Source organism: Halyomorpha halys, unplaced genomic scaffold (assembly GCF_000696795.3).
Source record: "Halyomorpha halys isolate HHAL.00 unplaced genomic scaffold, Hhal_1.1 Scaffold215.1, whole genome shotgun sequence".
Lineage (NCBI taxonomy): Eukaryota > Metazoa > Arthropoda > Insecta > Hemiptera > Pentatomidae > Halyomorpha > Halyomorpha halys.
Genome location: NW_027107820.1, coordinates 689,287 through 703,228, shown reverse-complemented (window position 1 = coordinate 703,228; position 13,942 = coordinate 689,287). Strand labels below are relative to the sequence as shown.

The following is a 13,942-nucleotide window of genomic DNA, read 5'->3' as shown; positions in this document are numbered from 1 at the left end:
GCCAACAACCAACGGGCGTTGATGACCAGGCTGTTAAACGCCCTTTCAAAACTAACAAACAAACAAACAAACAAACATGAAGGAAATGAAAATTCTATCGATTTTAAGACTGTTTATTGATTTATTCTAAAGTTTTAGATTTCTGACATATTAGGTACTTTTATTAATTTTTGGAGACATGGAAAATGTTAATGCTAACATTTTTAAGACGGTGAACTCGTATATTAATTTATTCAAATTTTTTATATTTCCTTTTAGATTTTTGTCAAAGGTGTGAAAAATGAACATACTAATGATTATAAGATTGCAAACTCACGCATCAGTTCTTATCACTTCTTCAGGGAGTTCATCTACTGGATACATATTTCATTCTCAAAAAATATTTATTTATAACGAACGGAAGAGGAACATAAATTTTTTTACATATTGATTAACCAAAGGACCAAGAGTTAGCAAATTTATGCAAATGAAACTAATTCGATTTTTGAATAAATCAAAGTATAGAACTCAGTAATTTGGTATAAATCATTGATTACATGATTTAACACAATTGCTTCTCCCCCATACTTCTCTCTCCTTTTGGTCAAAACAAGAAAACTCTGAATTTTGAGACCTGAACTTTTGGAAAATAATAGGTTTACTCTTACAAACAGTACTAATTAGATCAGAATTCATCGTTGGAACAAACCTAGTACAAAATGCTCCAATATCAATTTCATTAATGTTAACTCGTTACTTTGGCTCTTTACTACTTACATACGCTGACGTCCTTGGCACACCTTTACTTCAAAATCCACTTATCTAATTTGGATTACAATAGAAGATTATTGTAAAAATAGGTCTAACAACGACTTTATCTAATTCCATATGCTGTTTTCACTACTACCTTATCCAGTAGGTTTCTCAAACATGAAATCATTGATCATAAAATATCAATGTTATGGATATGATCAAATAGAAATGGCAAGAGAGCCAGACTGTCTTATATAATTAGCCCACCATTTTTTTATTTAAAATAATTTCTTTTATTTTCAAGCTTACTAAATATATTGATACTGAAACATATTTATTTTTTATTGTTAGTCATTTATTGATATAATTACTGATTAATTTAAATGATAAAATATTGCGTAATGATTTGCAGTATTGTTGAGTTTTAACAGTGAACTTTTCTACTAAAACAGTTTTTTTATTTTTTTCTAGAATTCCCTGCATTTTCCAGAATTAAAAAATTCCCTGCATTTTCCCAATAGCAAGACACCCTGTTTTAAGTTACTTTTTAAGAGACATAAACATCTTGTTAGCAGTATCACAATCAGTTAAAGAAAACAATTAGAGCTCTCGTAGTTGTATAGATCCATTCGGCTTTTAGTGTACTATGTCTCAATCACAAGTATCTTTTCCATTACTTGGAATTTGTCATTAAACCCTATTAACATTAAAGAAAAAAGGAGGAAGGATTTCAGTCACTGAAAAAAGCGAGAGTTGAAAATGGACTTCTTCAATAGACAACTGTTGATGAATGTAACATATACATGTAATAATATGGGGCCTCATCAATTTCTTTAAAAAAAAAAAAAAAAAAAAAAAAAAAAAAAAAAAAAAAAAAAAAAAAAAAAAAAAAAAAAAAAAAAGCATATTCTCAATTCCATCTATTTGCTATTTGTTTCAACCTCACAAAATACTGCAAAATTTTTTTAACTGAACTCGTAAAATTTAATAACTATGTTAACATGATAACTTTCAAAAAATTTAACATGATCTGTTTGAGAAACTGTCGACACAGAGAGTTTGTAGGAGTTGTACTTACTTATAACCCAAATGATTACAATAAATGTGGACAGAATCAACAGAAAAAGATAAAAAACAAAAAAGTAAAACATAAATCAGAAGTAGAAATGATTTATACAGCTTTTTTGAAATAATCTTATGCACGAGTTAAAGAACCAGAACATACCATTTAATTTCATTTAACTACAATAGAATCATTTTTCTAAGCAGCACATAAGTTTAGTGCTACTATAAAAAACTGTAGAGGGTAGTTGCATTTTTTCCAGTAGGCATACCCATTTTTTATTTTAATAACTCAAATATGGATATCAAAATTATTTAAAAATTGAGATTTCAACCAATATTTGTAAATCAAATTTATAGTAAATACTTAATCGATAGTTTTACAAATAAAGGTTTATTATCCATACAGCAAATTATACAAATAAAAACAACTGTAGAAATACTTATCTACAATAAAATTATAAGTAAATACAATGAAATAATAAATATAAAAAATTACCTTTCCAATAAACTGAAAAAGGAATGTTTTCTAATACAGGAAAAGCAGCCATTAATTTTTGTGTGAAATAGGGATAATTGTGATATGAAATAGTTTCCATCGCTATATATCGAATTTCTACTTCATTCCCAGGCCCAGTAAGGGTGATTTTATAGTGAATTATTTGTCGATTCATTTTTCCTATAAGCTGAAACCACAATATTAGTATAGTATAATTCTATTTATTAATTTATTCAATGTGATTAGTATAAACATTAATTAATAATCTGAATGTAGATTGAATATACATAATCTATAAAGAAATTACTTTTTGTTTAAAAATAGTATTATTTTATGATTTTCTGCTTCAAAAATCTAAAGAAGAAATGACGCATTCATCATAATACGTCAATGATCATAACAAAATTTAAAAACGAACAAATCTACGTCCTATAAATTACTTTCATTTAAGTATTTTATAACAACAAATAAATAAACAGTTTAACATACCTAAAAACACCTTAATAGTTGACAGGAGCAAATAGACAACAATAAGACCCAGAGCAAACAATACACAGTGTTGCCAAAGGCAATGTTTTTACCTATTGAATGTTGTTCCTGCTTAATAACCATCATACTGTTTATTCATTTTTGATGTATTGATAAATTAATTGATATAACTAAAATATTCTATAATCACCCAGAGCGTTTTACTAATGTTTATTTTTTCATCAATACTGTAAATTTTATTTTCTTGTATTTCTCCCCAAAAAATTAAAACATCTAAGAATTTCAAGCTGTCAGCAGTTTAGATTGAGCTCTAAGATTTGAGTGCTTCCTTGTTAACAATTATTCTGATCGGATTTCTACTAATAAGTAGAGTTATCTGTTTAACTTCTTCCGAGTTAAACAGAGACGCCTCCTCCCCGCCTTCTCTTCTGAAAAAATCAACACTATTACAATTCGTTTTCTTCTCAGCCATATTTTTTGCTTGAATAGGTTCCATATTGCCTATGTGGCTTTCGATTACTCGTACAATATTTTTCTAGTAGTGGCGAAGCAAGAATTACTGAGGCCCTAGCAAAATTTTGAATGAAGCCCCTTGGCCTCATTCGGGAAGTCAGTAAGCTAGCTGAAATCTCCAAGTTTTTGTTTCTTCCTCTTTATGTTATATAGTGATTATTATTTCTAATTATTTTTGTGTGCTCAGAAATATTTAATGTAATGAAAGAAATCTGTAGTAACGTGGAGTTGTGTGGGAGCAAATTGACTGGAAACTCAAATTCGTTGAGGACTTCATCTACAACATTAAATATTTAAATATCTTAAAATAATTTTAAAACCAGTTATTGAAAAACTTGTTATTAAAGAAACTTTTTTCTCTCAGAACCACGATTCAAAACACACACAGAGGAAATCATAATTGTGACTGCTGTACAACACCCCAAAATGGCTGGAAACTCCATTTCTGAGTCAGTACCTTAAGCACAATAGACAATTATGAATCATGGAAAAATAAAGTGCATCATAGAAATTTGAGCATTAAGCGGTTAAAAACGACAATTGGCGTTTTATCCAGTTCCTTGGACAAAATGGACAGATTATGGGTCAATCAGTACTTCTGTAGATGTCATACGACCACGAACACTGTGGCGGATGTGAGAAATACTGCACTGCAAATTTTCTTTTGATTTATATGTTTACTTGGTCGGTTAATTACTTGTATTGTGGTTTCAGTATTTTTTTTTCTTTCTTAGTTTTCATATGTTAATATCACATTCCTTCTGAGTTTTTATCAATCAAAAGAAAAAAAATTGGGAATTCACTTATACTTAAGAAAATGCAGCGAGTATTTCCAAATTTAGGCTCCGTTGTCTTGTGTCTACAACTTTGTATGTTTTACTTGTATTTGCACAACTTTGTATTGTTAGTAATGATGTACTTCTTTGACTCATTTCTATCTCTGGTAGGTTACAAGGTGGTTACAGTTATTGTTTGTTTACAAATATGTCGTTTGGTATAAACCCCTTTCAAAAGCCTGAATTATCCCAGAAAGAATACTTAAAGAGGTACCTTTCCAAAGATAAAGGTGAAAAGAAGAAAAAGAAGGTTAAAATTTCTTCATCTAGTCATCTTAAACGGTAAATAGTTGCCTTTTCTATTAGCTTTTGTGTTTTTTCTGTTGTTTAAATCACTGTTTTTAAATTTGAAATATTTTAGCTCTGTAATTATCGATGATGACCTTGGCTTACCAAATGTAGCATCTGTGGAAGATGAAGAATATAATCTGGACTACTTAGGTGATGAAGCTCCTCAGATAGCTGGTATTATTGACGAAAGACCACCTGAAATCAAAGCTAAAGAAAGTCATGGGGATAATAGCAAGTGGAAGCCATTGGGAGATCCTGGAGGATCAGATTTTGTTACTAATAAGCATCCAATGTCTAATGGACAATCAAATAATGAAAACAGTGTCATGGCAATTGAAGGTGATGCTTATTTTTCACGAGACAAACATAAATATTCTAGTGAAAATACGGCACTCAAAGACAGGTAAGTAGATTTTTAACAATTTTCATATCTAGTGTTTTTAAGACATAAAATTTCATAGCATGATCAATGTTGGGTTATTTGTTTTTCTTTTCTATTAATAATTATTCACATAAAGTCTTGAAGATCTTGCTATTCAATCTATATAATTAAAATAAAAATCGGCTATTGTTAAAAAAATAAAGAAAAGAAATGAGTGCCAAGAAACTATTTGTTGCAAAAAATAGCAAAGTCTTGCAGATTTGAATTGTCATACGAACTGACAGCACCGTATTTCAATGTTCGACATCCATTTCCAGTAATGCTCTGAATCGATTCAAGAAATGTTTTTTGAAAGCGATGACTGATAGTATTCAATGTTAGAATACTTCTTCAAATAATTTTCCAGATCTCCTATGTAACTTTTTGGTATATTTTCCTCTAAATTTTCTTTGTTCAGTTAGTCTATGAATTTAATAAAATTATTATCCAAAAAAGAAAAAAGTTTACTTTCATTTATGTATATATATATATATATATATATATAAGTTACGGTATGAGTCAGCTGGGGTAAGGGTAGTAGAGGGTAAGGTAATAACTTAACTGATTTGGTTGTTATAATCTGATAATCACAAAAACTGGTCCCTGTAAGATGTTTCTGTAAGTATGGTTCAGCCTAAAGCAAGATCCACTACCTCAGCCTTAGACTTAAAATAGAAGATATCCTAATCCTGTTAATTGGAGCTTAGAAAAATGAATTAAATGTTTATGTAAAAGATATTTTGTTAACAACTTGGCTGTTTAAAGAAATAATTACTAACTTAACTAATAACCTGAGAATAAAAATTCTGAAAATTAATTATTGTTTTGTTATGTTAATTTGTTTTACCTTTAAATTTTTCAGGGGTTCAAGAGATAGTGATTCGGACCTTTCTCCACCTCGAAGTAGAAATAAGTATGGAGACAAATCTAAAAAGAGGTATGGATTTTATTTTGTACTTAATTCATTTTAAAAATAACATTAAATTTGATGTTTTTATTTATGTAATCCTTAAATATTGCTTAAATTTATGATCAGAACTAGAGTGGTATCTGATCACCTTCAAACCTCTAACTTTCGTTCTTGGTTAATTAAGACAATTGGCAAATGCTCAAATGCATTTTTTTTTTATCTGAAGAACATAGCTGTGGTTCTTTTATACTATAATTTAAATATAAAAATTAAATTATAAATACTTAATAAATCTTTTTCTTTTTCCTTATCTTTATATCATGGATCTCTTCCTTGATCAATTTTCGTTTTCCCTGAAGCACTTTACATTTCTGATGGGATTAAAGCCTGAAGTCACCATAAATAATGTAAAATTACTAAAATTATTGGAACACTTTCCTATATATTACTATACTACTTTCTAAACCAGAACAAAAATATTTACAGACATTAGAGCTTACACTTGAAGCTGTTAAGTATTTGATTTTGCTTATTTTTAAAGCAAATGGAAAAATGGGTACATTTGTGAGAGTGAATTAAAATAATTACCCTAGGCCATCTTACTTCATTGAAAATAATTACCATGATTTTAGGTTCAACCAGCTTCCTTTTTGATGTTTTATGCAAAACTGAATAAAATAAGGTAGAGGGTAAATCTAGATATGAATTTATTATATTTTCATTTTTTTCATACTTTCATTTCAAGTGTATGTTCGAACAAATGGTAAAATTTGTGTGGATTATGGGAGACTTCTTTTTAAATTCAATTCACTTCTTGCAAGTCTAAAAATATTTAATTTTCAAACGGTAACAAACCAATATTATTCTTGTTGCCAAGAAATGTACTATTCTCTCATAAATTAACATAAAAGACCATAGACAAGAAATGTGCAGACAAAAATGCTCTCATGTATATTATTATTATTATTGGCTAATTTTTAAATTGTACGTCAATTTTTTTTTTTTAGGAATAAAACAATGTACGATTCTGATGTTTCCCCTCCCAGAAAAAGTAGATATGAAGAAAAATCTAAGAGGTATTTATTGTCTTTATTTTTTTATTGTATTTTTAATCTTAATCCATTAATAATTATTTTTTATGAGGTATGGCTGAGTTTGATTAACTTTTCTCATTCTACAAAAATATTATGGAAGAATTCAAGAGATGTAATTTTCTAATCTTTTTAATGCAAATAAGTTTATATCTTTATTTCTATAGTTTTCAAAAGTCACAATTAATGTAAACTACTTGATTTTCCAAATAAACCTACAGATAAAGAAAATGCTATTTTAATTGAATAACTAGAAATAATACCATCATCCATTCATTTTAAATCTATGGGTAATATTATAGGATTATGCCAAACCTTAATCTCAGGACTGGAACGCTGAAGATTCAATTTTACATCAGACCACTACATTCTCAAATTTACTGAACATCCCCCCAAATAAATAAGAGTAAAAACTTCTCTTTTTCTGCAAAAAAGTGTTCTACCAAACTGTGGTGGTTCTTGGATAATGGCAGTGGCTATTTCTACCAATAAATTTAGTAAATAGTATTCACCAACTCAAAAATACCTGTGACTAGCAGAGACACCTTCACTTTTTATGGTCTCATTGGTCCAGTTAAAACATTGTACAGCAGTTAGTTTCTCAATAATAGAAGAATTTAAAAGGGCTAAATTTATATAGATTTATTTTTTGGCTGTAAATAAAGAGTAGTTTATTTATTTTTAACTAGTTTATTTGTACAGGGAAATTATTTAACTTTCACATGAAATTAACTGTTGCATTTTAAATTAGCTGTTGTAAATAATTCTTGCACCCAAATAGTTACTAGAGGCACAAATACAATTTGTTTCCCAGGGGGTTGATGGGAGAATCATTCCTCTTTACTTCCTTGCCCAATTAACAGGTCATGCAATGTGGGTAGCATCTGTTGGAATGGAGGTGTTTAGTTTCTGATATCGTACTCATCTTAAGTAAATATTTTCTATTTCTTTTTACTGTTATATTAATGAATGCATTTATAGTTATTGTATTTTTCTTTTATAAAGCTAAATGGCTCAAGGAATTTTAGTTATGCTGGTCATCTTAATATACAATTTAGTGGTATTTAATACCAGCTAGGTCTTATTCCGATTGAAATTATTTGATAGGATACAAATAGTGAATTTTCAAAATATCTTCCTCTAAATTAACTTTATTGTTGTTTATTTGAAATGTTTAACCATCTCTTACTGTTAGAAGTAAGAAATAATGGATAAATATTAACTATGTAAGAATTTGGTAACTTAAAGAGAAAGGTGTTACTATCATTGCTGTGGAAATATAAATACTTCTTAACTATTATCAATAGAACCATGAAAACTGAAAAACATACTAATAGTTTTTTTTTTTCTTAATCTATAAATGGAAAGTTGTAATAAGAGTATTATTATTTTTCCAATGTTGCATGGTATGTGAAAGTTGTATGATCTGCATACCAGATCTTTCCTTTTTTTTTAGCAGTAAAACAAATCTAATGACAGTGTTGGTCACATTACTTTGTTTTGCTTCTGGTACTGTCTTTCTGCATGAAAGCCCTGCAAAGTGGAGCTAAACATTGGCAAATAAATACTTGATAATCATTTTTTGTTCCTTCTTGACCACTCCCCTGACCATCTCCTTCATATTTATATTTAGTATAGTATATTTTATAATTTGTGTGGTATGTACTCAGGGCAGTGTTATTTTTTAATATTATTATTAAATTTTTAATAATATTTATCCAGCTACAAAATTAAATTGAATAAAAAAACACCACCACCGTCGACAAAAAACTTATAAATGTAGCCATAGGTAGCCAATATTTGATAGTCCTTTGTTATGTAACCAAAATGATGGAAAAACCAAGTAAGCCTTCTAATAATCTCCATTCCTATAATTTTATTGAAATATTTCCTGTTATGATAAAAATATTGGAAAAAGTTATGGGTCGATGCAAAACCATTACTTAACTTACTGCATTATTTGAAATTCTTTTTTTGTGATTTGTTTTACTTTTATTATTATTTTGTTTTCAGCTTGGTTGTATTTACTGTGGATTATTATTTATTTCTCTTTTTAACAGGAGGGGAAGTGATTCTGATCTCTCACCCTCTAGAAAAAACAAGTATGAAGACCGAGCAATAATGTATGACATATTTATTTGAATATAATTTCAATTTAATAAATGATTTCTAGTTGTTTCTTTTATGCTGTTATTCTAGTTTTGTTATGTTTATTCTTATAGGAAAGGAGGTGATTCTGATTTCTCCCCTCCTAGAAAAGATAAATTTGGAAACAGAAGAGCAAAGAGGTGGGACATATTTATCTGTTAAATAAATGATTAGTTGTTTGTTTTATGCCATTTTTATTTAGTTTTTTGTTTATAGGAAAGGAAGTGATTCTGATCTCTCCCCTCCCAGAAAAAATAAATATGGAGACAGAGCAAAGGGGTTAGAAATATTTACTTGTGTATATTTTAATTAAATAAATATTTTTAGTTTGTTTTGTGTCATTATGTAATTTAATTAAATTATTTATTTTTTTTTTATAGGAAAGGAAGTGATTCTGATCTCTCCCCTCCTAGAAGAGATAAATATGGAGACAGAATAAAGAAGTATGAAATATTTATTTGTATTTAATTTCAGTTAAACAACTTGACCACGGTTGACAACACATTATCATCTAGCCATGGCTTCTTGGGAGCATGTTTGACGATAAGCTATCGTCAAGACATGTCACTTTTTTAGCTTGTTTGTGTTGAGAGTGGTGGGAAGAGCTCCACACCTCATTTACTCCTTGGATTGTCCCAAACCGTGTTTAGCACTGTCCTAGCTTCCATCAGCTATGATCATTTTGGTTCTTCCACCTTTGAGAATTTATAGACTCCTTCAATTTTTTTTTATTATTGAATTTATTTTTTGAACTTTATAAATTTATTTATGTATGAACTCTTTTATATAAAAGTGCTGCCGCGGTCAAGGTGTTACCAAATAATTTTTAGTTGTTTGTTTTGTGCTATCTTACTAATTTTTTGTGTGTGTGTTATTTTTTATAGGAAAGGAAATAATTCTGATCTCTTCCTTCCTAGGCGAAATAAATATGGAGACAGAGGGAATAGGTAAAAAATATTTATTTGTATTTAATTGCAAGTTAATAAACTAATTTTAGTTGTTCATTTTATACTATTATACCACTTAGGAAAAATAAATATGAAGAAAGATCAAAAAAGTAGGACATTCTTGTTTGTAATATTTTTATTTATTTATTCAGCCTTATTCTGCCCTTGACAACACAGGCATGCTGCTGCAGTTTGATTAACAAAAGGCTGCAAATATTTGTATTTAATAAATTAGTTCTAGTTTTTTTATTTTGTACTATTGTTCTATTTTTATTGTTGTCTTTTTCATAGGAAAGGAAGTGATTCTTATCTCTCTCCTCCTAGGAAAAATAAATATGAAGATAGAGCGAAAAGGTAGGAAATATATATTTGTTTTTAAAACATTAATGGCCAGTGTTGCAAAAATGCAACACCCTGCAAATTAAACAAAAACAGAGGGTAGCGAGACAGATAGTGACATTACAATATATTTAGCTCTATTCCAAGAGGCAGTCCGGAACCTGGTAACGCCAAAGTGTTACCAAGTTCCAGATTGATATACTGCTCATGATCGAGCATTGTCCAGTTCAGAATTGGGTAGATATTTGGAACGCTTTCTCCCCTATTCTCGGACTGCTAAGTTACGAATATGGAAGGTTAGGTTATTCATTTCTTAGGTTATCCTTTGTCTTTGACTGAGACTGTTTCTTATTAATTCTTGTTTTACTTTGTAGGCAAATTTAGCAAAGGAAAATAATATGATAACTCTGTCCGGACTTGCTTTTTAAGGACGCAGTGTCTTCCTAAAAGTCATTTTTGAGATGAGATGATCATTGTGTTCAGAAAAAAAATACCTCTTTAGTTTGTCATGAAACAGTTAAAGCAAAAATTTTCTTAATTTTAATGTTTTAAAATGTAAATATACTGCATGGGTCCTTGAATGGGATTAACATTTGATAAATGCGTTATTTGTGACTTTTTCAGTTACTAAAATACTGTGTTCTTACAAAGCACTACTAGTGAAAAGATTTGCCTTTTTTTTTTTTTTTTTTTTTTTTTTTTTTTTTTTTTTTATTGGAATCTGTGGGAATACATTTTTTTTTCATCGGTGTGGTAATTAAATTGAAATCATCGTCTTACAGTATACTGAAAAATCAAAAAAATAGAATTAACTTCAGAGACCAATCTACACCAAGCTTGGCAGTGGTGTAGGGCTCTATAAATTGCACCAAAGAGCACAAACTGGATCTAATTAACCATATCAGAACCGAAGATATAAAATAAAATGCTTTTTATTAAATTTTAAGATCCAAAAAGTGATACTAACCTATATTCGCTTACTTACTAGATATCTCAGTACAAAATGGTTTACTTCTATACAAATGTGGGAAGATATCTCTGATCAACTAAAAATGAAGTTTGGATATCACATAAACTCTCAATAATTAATCAACATTGAGTATTGAGTACTATTTTTATAAACTAATAAAATATAACATTAACTTAATTTTTAAATGCTTTTCATATTGTATTATTAGACATGGTATGTGGCCAGTGTTGGGTTTTTACAACGGCCTAAATGGACTTTGAAATGACATTTTATGCTGCTAATTAATGTTTCCTGGTTAACACAATTTTTTTACATTCTGTAGGAATTTTTATCAAAATTTGTTATGAAAAAAGTTCTGACCACAAATGGGTTAATTGATGATTTCCAGTTGTTTCTTTCTTAAACTGATTAAAATGTAGAACAAACACAAATTTACTCAGCTTAAAAACTGGCATTACCTGAAGGAATTACCAATACCGATTTCCTCTTGATAATTACATAAATGAATTTGTAAGATAATGGTACAATATAAGCATGATTTAAAATGATGGATATTTCATGTGCGTGAATATAGTCTGAATCGAGCATTTAGATTATTTAAAATGAGTATGCTACTACAGAGAGAAACAAAATTTATTACATGGCTTAGCTTATTAATTAATTTGATTAATTTTAACTAAGAAGGTGGACTGTGATAACAATTTTTAATTTAATGTGAACAATTGACTAATTAGGGTAATTTGTGGACTGATATAAAAGACCTGCACAGAAGTGGTTTTTTAAATGATCTAAAATTTTATTAAGATTGTCCTTGAGGATGGGCGAATTGGCTGAAACGTTGGACTTAAAAAGGAATAAAAATTGTTTTGAGACTAAAATGAATAACATTTTTTTTTTATTTAAACAATAATTTTTATTGTTTCTTATTTTAATAGAACAGGAAGTGATTCTGATCTCTCCCCTCCTAGGAAACATAAGAATGAAGATAGAGCAAAGAGGTAGGAAATATTTACTCATTTAAAGTGTTAATATAATACAAGAGTTTTAGTTTGTTTTAAGCCATTATATTATTATTATTTTTTTCATAGAACAGGAAGTGATTCTGATCTCTCCCCTCCTAGGAAACATAAGAATGAAGATAGAGCAAAGAGGTAGGAAATATTTACTCATTTAAAGTGTTAATATAATACAAGAGTTTTAGTTTGTATTAAGCCATTATATTATTATATTTTTTTCATAGAAAAGGAAGTGATTCTGATCTCTCCCCTCCTAGGAAACATAAGAATGAAAATAGAGCAAAGAGGTAGGGAATATTTACTCATTTGGAGTGTTAATATAATACAAGAGTTTTAGTTTGTTTTAAGCCATTATATTATTATTATTATTTTCATAGAAAAGGAAGTGATTCTGATCTCTCCCCTCCTAGGAAACATAAGAATGAAGATAGAGCAAAGAGGTAGGAAATATTTACTCGTTTATATTGTTAATATAATACAAGATTTTTAGTTTGTTTTAAGCCATTATATTATTATTATTTTTTTCATAGAAATGGGAGCGATTCTGATCTCTCTCCTCCTAGGAAAAACAGATATGAAACCAAAGATAAAAGGTATGTCATATTTATGCTTCCTTGATTTTGAATAGTTTTGATTCTTTGTTTTCTCATTCATTTTATTTGAATAATCATTGGTTCTAGTTTGTTAAAGCCCCTACTGGCCTTGATTTTAGTTTGGTAATCAATCTATAACTGTGATACTAACTATTTTTAACAAAATTAGACTACTTCATTATGATTTATTATTTAAATCACGGGTCTCCAGACTTTTAGCCTGCAGGGCACATTGACACCTCCACCAAGTCTTGTGGACTATGACAAGTGATGGAAAACAAGAATATAAATACATCAATGTTTTAAGTCATAAACTGTCATAATGACCAACGGCCCTTCGGAAACTATTAGACATAACCTCATGGGCATGAAGATATCTGATGGAGTAATTTATCTTGGGCAAATAATTTCATTTGTGGATGGGGATGCCAAGTAAATTGAATCCAGAATAGGCAAAGCAAGGAAATTTTGGAGTCTCACATATATTTTTAAAAGTTGTCAAGACATAACAAAACAATTGTATTCAAAAGCTGTGTTATCCCAGCACTTACTTATGGATGTCAAACATGATCTCTGACTAAGAATTTAGAGAGGAAGATCACGTCTGTAAACGAAGAATGGAACCGATAATGCATGGAGTCCCCCTAAAGGATAAAGTTAGCTCGGTTTGATTAAGAAAAGAAACTATGGTTACTGATGCTATAAGCTATGGTAGGAAAATGAAGTGGACATATATAATAAGGACTATAACGCAAGCGCTGGCCCAATGAAATAACAAAACAGTGTGGCGGTTCAATATGGATGAGGCACGCTAGAGATAGGGAATTGTGGAAAACTAAATTCTAGCAACTCCGGTTTTAAGGTTTGGCTAGTCTCCGCTAAAAAGACTTTAATCTTCCACATGGAAAGGTTTATATGTCTAACATATATATTCATTTATTTTGTTCTTTAATTTTTTGCTAAGAATGATTTATTTTTGTATTCACATATAAATAAAGATTTATTATTATTATAATTATGAGCGATAGTTGACCGTGGATGATAAATGAGGAGAAGATGGTTGGGGGTGCGGTCAATGAAAAACA

The 13,942-nt window shown here is 29.2% G+C and overlaps 2 protein-coding genes across 8 annotated transcripts in view; one reads left to right on the top strand and one right to left on the bottom strand.

Annotated features, from left to right (window-relative positions):
• LOC106679724 (protein ref(2)P) overlaps positions 1–2,867 on the bottom strand; it is a 20,613-nt gene extending 17,746 nt beyond the window's left edge. For both annotated transcript variants that reach the window (XM_014419038.2, XM_014419039.2), the window contains exons 1-2: positions 2,783–2,867; positions 2,294–2,480 (exon numbers count right to left, since the gene is read on the bottom strand). In XM_014419038.2, coding sequence (XP_014274524.1) covers positions 2,294–2,468 — 175 coding nt within the window. In that variant the 5' untranslated portion in view covers positions 2,469–2,480; positions 2,783–2,867. The remainder of the gene's footprint in view (positions 1–2,293; positions 2,481–2,782) is intronic.
• Positions 2,868–4,049: 1,182 nt separating this feature from the next.
• Positions 4,050–13,942, top strand: part of LOC106679727 (BUD13 homolog) — a 22,959-nt gene continuing 13,066 nt past the window's right edge. Inside the window, exons 1-16 of one of the 6 annotated variants that reach the window (XM_014419045.3) lie at positions 4,050–4,164; positions 4,243–4,413; positions 4,493–4,825; positions 5,706–5,780; positions 6,761–6,829; positions 8,905–8,967; positions 9,067–9,132; positions 9,209–9,271; positions 9,373–9,435; positions 9,877–9,939; positions 10,231–10,293; positions 12,184–12,246; positions 12,337–12,399; positions 12,489–12,551; positions 12,642–12,704; positions 12,795–12,857. In XM_014419045.3, coding sequence (XP_014274531.1) covers positions 4,280–4,413; positions 4,493–4,825; positions 5,706–5,780; positions 6,761–6,829; positions 8,905–8,967; positions 9,067–9,132; positions 9,209–9,271; positions 9,373–9,435; positions 9,877–9,939; positions 10,231–10,293; positions 12,184–12,246; positions 12,337–12,399; positions 12,489–12,551; positions 12,642–12,704; positions 12,795–12,857 — 1,307 coding nt within the window. In that variant the 5' untranslated portion in view covers positions 4,050–4,164; positions 4,243–4,279. Of the gene's footprint in view, positions 4,414–4,492; positions 4,826–5,705; positions 5,781–6,760; positions 6,830–8,904; positions 8,968–9,066; positions 9,133–9,208; positions 9,272–9,372; positions 9,436–9,876; positions 9,940–10,230; positions 10,294–12,183; positions 12,247–12,336; positions 12,400–12,488; positions 12,552–12,641; positions 12,705–12,794; positions 12,858–13,942 lie in introns of all 6 variants that reach the window. The other 5 variants (XM_067046154.1, XM_024364315.2, XM_024364314.2 and 2 more) reach the window with 5 other exon arrangements.